Consider the following 5,811-nt stretch of genomic DNA (forward strand, 5'->3'; position numbering starts at 1 on the left):
TATATATATATATATATATATATATATATATATATATATATATATATATATTATATATATATATATATATATATATATATATATATATATATATCTATTGGCAGTCTATCGTTACTGTCAAAGTTTTGCAATATTTTTCCTTTCGCTTTTCATTGATTCGCAACAGTATGATAAATATTTGCCAAATTCACTTCGTGCACCTTCCCCAAATTACTCGGAAATGATTTCTTTTTGTAACTTCCATTTCAAAAACATCTATTGCAAGCAATAAGAATTCAAAAGAAAATTAACAATTCAATTTAAAAAAGTTTGGGAATGTTTGACAAAATTTATATAAATCTAAAATAACCAAACAAACATAACTCTACCCTTATCTAGAAATTATTTTCATCATTATGTGGGTAATGTTTCAAACAACAGAGGCAGAGTTCCCTAATATCATTATGACAAATGAATAATGAACGAGGACGAAGTAATTGTACAAAAAATGAAACCCGAATTAACACAAGGTTTACATATTGGATTGAGGTAGACGAATAAACATATCAAAGCATTGCATAGATTTTTTGTAATGATATGATGAGGAGCAGAATAATTCTGATTAGGGTAATTAATTTTCAAAAATTCCTTAACAATTTGAATTCATTTTATCAGAAAAAAAAATTTGACAATTTCAAGTAATACTGGTATGAATCAGATTTACAAAACCTATTCAGTTTAAGCTGTAGAGAATGCGATTGGGACAGAATTGCGGAAGAGCACTTGTAATCATTTCCTTGCTGAGAATCATCAAATTAATTCCATTTTGTTCACTCGAAATCCTTTTAGGAACGTTGCTGTATTTGGTGCTATTCCGAAAAATCTTTGGCAAGTGGCTTTTTTCAATACATTCAACTACATTTCGTGCTCCATCCTCCTGAAACAAATCCTTTCTTCCTTTAACATTTCAAGGCTGTTTTTTCGTTTTTTTTTGTTTTTTTTTTTCGAATCTTTTTTTTGTTTTTTTTTCGAAATTTTGTTGTCGTTCAGAGTTAGAAAAGCATATGAGTGAAAACTTAAAAGTAAAATCAAAAAATTACTTGGAAATCAAAATACAGTTCGAATTCGCTATCAAATTCATTTGGATCGTAAAATTTTTTAACAAGGACTTAAAGTTGTTCATTTAAAATTAATAAACGTACAATTCGAGAAAGAAATCGGGATGCATGCATAGTCTTCAAAATTTTTCGCATCCTTGGCGAAATGTTGCTACTAAGCGATGTATTTACAGCACCAGGATGGACAGCAATTGCTTGGATTCCTTTGATACGATCAAGGTAACAAGTCAACATTGCTGTTGCTAATTTTGACCTGCACAATAAGTAACATGTATAATAGATCCAGCTGGCTTAGTCATTTCGCAACTTTTTTTTTATATTTGAAAAAATATTGCATCACTCATATAAATTATGGCGGTCGAATAAAAAATTTGGCGACCTGGCATAGCTGAGCCAACCAGAAGTACCATTCGACGGCGAAAACATTTTCTGCAGGCGATCACGCCTCGAAGATATTTTCGGACACAGGAATCTAAATTAAAGATAAATTGAATTAATGAATTCCAATCGAAAAAAAGTTTTGTAGCATGTTCCAAACAGTTTATCCCTGCGAATAAGACGATTCATTTCAGAAAAACTCTTTCGAATTTTAATTTATAATTCATTTAAATGAAAGGATCGAATATTTTCGCAAACTATATTTAGTTTGCAATCCAAGAAAATTTGTGGTGTTTGAAAATGGATCTGTTCCCACAGAAAAAAATAGATAAGATTCGGATGCCCTTTTTTGACGGTAAATCCGGTATGAATACAACGAAGATACGGCAAATTCGAGTTCACCATGAATAACGCTTCCTGTTTTGGTTGCACTGTATTATTTGTTTGCACTTTATTCACTGGATGAATGTCGATAAAATAAATCGACCCACTTTTGATTCAAAGTGGGCGGATAGCATTTTCTATGCGTTCCCAGTATAATACATATATTTTTGGAATATTTAACAATTTCAGTGGTATCTTCAAAAAGAGAGCTGTCTACGATTCAACTAGCGAGTGGATTGAATGAATGACTTGTACCGTAATCCCCTTTCAGTATACCTGTGCTCAACAGTTCTCGCAAACCGTTTTTACAGATTCCCTGAACACTTAATCAGAAACAGTGAACGGTCCTGAACGGGGTTAAGGAGATTTGTAAAGAAAAAACAGTCGTTTTCTCTCCCTCTCTTTCTCTACCTTCTTAGTTCGGTCTTTGCTCTTTTTCTCCGAATTCCCAAAACTGATAATTAGCTAGGATGAAATCACGATCAGAAAAGAGCAAGCATCAAGATAGTTTTAATGCTTGCATTTCTTTTATTCTGATAATCTTGGCTTATATTTCCTTCATATTTCAACATTTTTGTTCCCTTTCCCACTCTGTTCCTTCGATGAAGTATGCACAAATTACTTGTACAAAATGGACGTAAGTGCAATAATTTTAACTCCTTCTTTCGGCGTTGCAACACCCAACAATTCGTTCAGCAGGTAGAACTGTGACAAGTAGTTCACCTGTAATTTGCATCTAATTAGATTCGATAAAAATTTGCAACTATAGTGCACTGTATGCATGTCCTTGGTGAAAGATTTGTATAATAACCTGTGATAAAAAAATTAAAATTCTCCAATTGGATAGGCAGTAAATAAACAGGTTGATACTTGGTAAAAGTGTTATTGCACCTTGACAGTATAAGATTTCATTTTAAATATAACCTATTTTAAAAGGAATAAATTAGCATAAGAATGATTCATGAATTAATAAGAAAGTTGTGAAGTAATAGGAACACCATACCTGGAATGTGGTATCAAATCCATCCTTTGTTTTGCGTATTTTTGGTAGTAACACACCAGCATTTAAAATGATTATATCATAGCATCTGTAACAATTCATCATCATTGAACCATCAAGTGTCAGTAATACTTGAAAGCATCTTGCAATAGAAGGAAATTTTTTTCTTTTCTACTTGACAAAATAATCTGATTTCCTTTTAAGAGTGAGTCAATAATTGTTTGACAGAGAATGATGAAGTATTTACTGCACTCATTTTATGGTTCAGTATGCCGTAGTGTATATTTTTAGGATAATAAAAAAAATTGCTTTACCAATAGGCGGATTAAACAGTTTCGATGTTTTGGTAGTTAATCATATCAAGCATAAAGTTGCATCACAGTAACTCTATTGTAAACGGATAGGATTCTAAGAAAACGAATCAACATGGATTAGAAATAAAAATCATTCTGCTTATTACTAAATTTAAAGTGGCTTTCACAGATTTCTTAGGCAAATTTTACATTTCTTTCTGTGATTAGCATAAATACTGCACTTAGTTTCATCATTGGAAAAGATGTAAAATTCGAAGAGATTGTGCAAACTTGAAACATTGAAAAGTTGAAAATTTCCCATCTCCTATTCTACAACACAGAGAAACGTGAAATGTTCACCTCTTCTCGGCAGCAATCACACTAACACTCTTTGAAACTGATGACAGTGCACTCAAATCAATGATAATGAAATCAATGGATACGCTATCGCCCTGAAAAATATTTGAAACTTTTCAGGATTATGACACAAAACATCGCACTGCAAGTACTTTCCTTGATTCTCTTTTACTGGTAGAAATACAAATAATTATAATAATGGTACGGTACAGGAAACAAAACTTTACCCAATTCATACGATTTTGTTTTTAATTCTTCACCCCAGTATCTTCTTTCAAACGATTTAAAAGCAAAAATTTATTTTAAAAAAAAGTTCGAAAATATTAGACTTCGTTGTAAAATTACTTTCTGCAATAACGTTTCAGTTTATTATTAAAATTGAACAATCTTCGGTAAAAGTGAAGTAAAAATAACAAGGTAAAATCACAAACCAATTGTTTAATGATGGATGCACAGGCATTTTTCGCCTTATCACTGTTACGACAGGCAATGGTAACGCTGTACCCTTTGGCACAAAGTTGCAGTGCAGTATGATAACCTAAACATATATTTCATTCTAACCAATCTGTATGATATTACTCATTTTTTCCCACAATTCAATTGCCTGATGGATTAAAATAAACGGTTAAACAGCTGATAAGGAGATTAATAACCAGATCACCGACAGGACAAGCTATGCACTCCATGCCTGAACAGTTCTGGTATTTTGAATTTAATATTATTATACTCTTCGACTGGAGCATCTTTGTTCATTATTGGCAAGACTTTCACATAATTTATTATCAATTTATCATCTTAACAGATAACTGATCCTTTACGAATTGATCGCTATCGATGCCTAAGCAGATAACTATTGGTCATAAGTTATTAAAAATCTTTTGAACATCCACACTCGATGCTTTCGACGCCATCGAGATGTGATTTTAAACTGGTTATATTACAACCCTATACTATTTTCTTGCGCAAGGCTTACATAATGAACGTAAAAAAAAGTACGGAGCTTACATTTCAGGGAAATGAATAGGTTAAAAAAAAATTGATAATTTATGTCCATATAAGATTTTTAGCCTGAATTTTATCACAGAAATGACAATAAAATGTGGCAAACCTATTCCCTGATTTGCTCCAGTGATGAGAACAGACTGTTGTCGGTGATGATTGCTTGCCATTTGAAATATATCTTGAGTGAATTGTACAGTTTACTTCTAAACACCGTAATGAATATGCATGATTTTCATTTGTGCATAAATAAATAAATAAATAGGCAAATAAAAAATAAATAAATAAATGTATATATATATATATATATGTATATATATATATATATATAATGTATATATATTCTATCGATCAACTACATATATCAGACAGTTGAGAGGCTGCTCCGCCCTTCAACGTTCAAATAATAGTCTGGTCGAGAGACGTTTTCTGGTAAAATATATTCAGGTAGGAATTTTACTTCGTCATCCTTTTCGTTTCAATCAAATTCTTTACGCATATATTCTCCTTCATCTCCCACCATTTTTCATGCTGCATTGCATCTATAAACCTGATTTGCAACATCAGGCCTCCTGCTACAACAATTCTGTACAACATTCCCGCTGTTTCTACTCATTTAACATGTTTTCAATGTCTCATTAATTCGATAATAGCTACACTTAAAACTGTTTAAAAATGAGAAGGAAAGATAAACACTGCTTACTACGATGCAACAGAATTTCCAACCTCTCCTAATTAGGACTGCTATAATGGCACTGGTGTCGTGAGAAAATAAAAGAAAGGGAGTTAAGAAGGTGAGGGAGATTGTTATTGTTCGTTGTAGAAGCTGTTATAATTTTAAAGGAATGACTTACAGTGTATCGGTTCGTTTTGTGCTCGCAACAGATTATCCTTTATTATCGTTTGGATACCAAATACAGTAAAGACAGGTTCAAATAATTCCAATTACAATCGAATGACTTCCAGGGTAAAGCCAGTAGAATGATGAGATTTTGTAAGGATTAGTAGATTGAAGAGTGTTTGCGTGAACTTGAGTGTGCGACAGATGGGATTTTTGCAACAATGAATAATTCTTAGGTTTTCTTATGTTTATATAAGGAGTGTGTAAGGAGAAAGGAAAGAAATACGGTGCTTAACAGATATTTAGAGATAAACATGTTGGATATAAACATGTTTATAAGATTGGATATTTCTACAGTATGCCCATCCATGTTTATAAGATTCATTGTCATCCAGATGTGCGCAAATCTCAACATCAGATAAAGCTTCTTAGATGATTTAAAGATTAGATAATTGACTTATG

The 5,811-nt window shown here is 32.0% G+C and overlaps 2 protein-coding genes across 2 annotated transcripts; both read right to left on the reverse strand.

Moving 5' to 3' along the window:
- Positions 1-712: 712 nt before the first annotated feature.
- LOAG_17629 (hypothetical protein) lies at positions 713-1,331 on the reverse strand (the record flags this gene model as incomplete). The annotated part of the gene is made up of 2 exons (XM_020450291.1): positions 713-916; positions 1,182-1,331. 2 exons carry the CDS (start codon positions 1,329-1,331, stop codon positions 713-715), a joined length of 354 nt encoding a protein of 117 aa, XP_020306048.1.
- Positions 1,332-2,477: 1,146 nt separating this feature from the next.
- On the reverse strand, positions 2,478-5,386 carry LOAG_17630 (hypothetical protein; the record flags this gene model as incomplete). The annotated part of the gene is made up of 6 exons (XM_020450292.1): positions 5,363-5,386; positions 4,618-4,714; positions 3,941-4,047; positions 3,513-3,604; positions 2,863-2,947; positions 2,478-2,582 (listed from the first exon to the last, which is right to left on the reverse strand). The coding sequence occupies exons 2-6, from the start codon at positions 4,676-4,678 to the stop codon at positions 2,478-2,480; spliced, it is 450 nt and encodes a 149-aa protein (XP_020306049.1). The 5' UTR covers positions 4,679-4,714; positions 5,363-5,386.
- Positions 5,387-5,811: the final 425 nt, after the last annotated feature.

This window comes from Loa loa (genome assembly GCF_000183805.2).
Source record: "Loa loa unplaced genomic scaffold supercont3.105, whole genome shotgun sequence".
Taxonomy (NCBI): Eukaryota; Metazoa; Nematoda; class Chromadorea; order Rhabditida; family Onchocercidae; genus Loa; species Loa loa.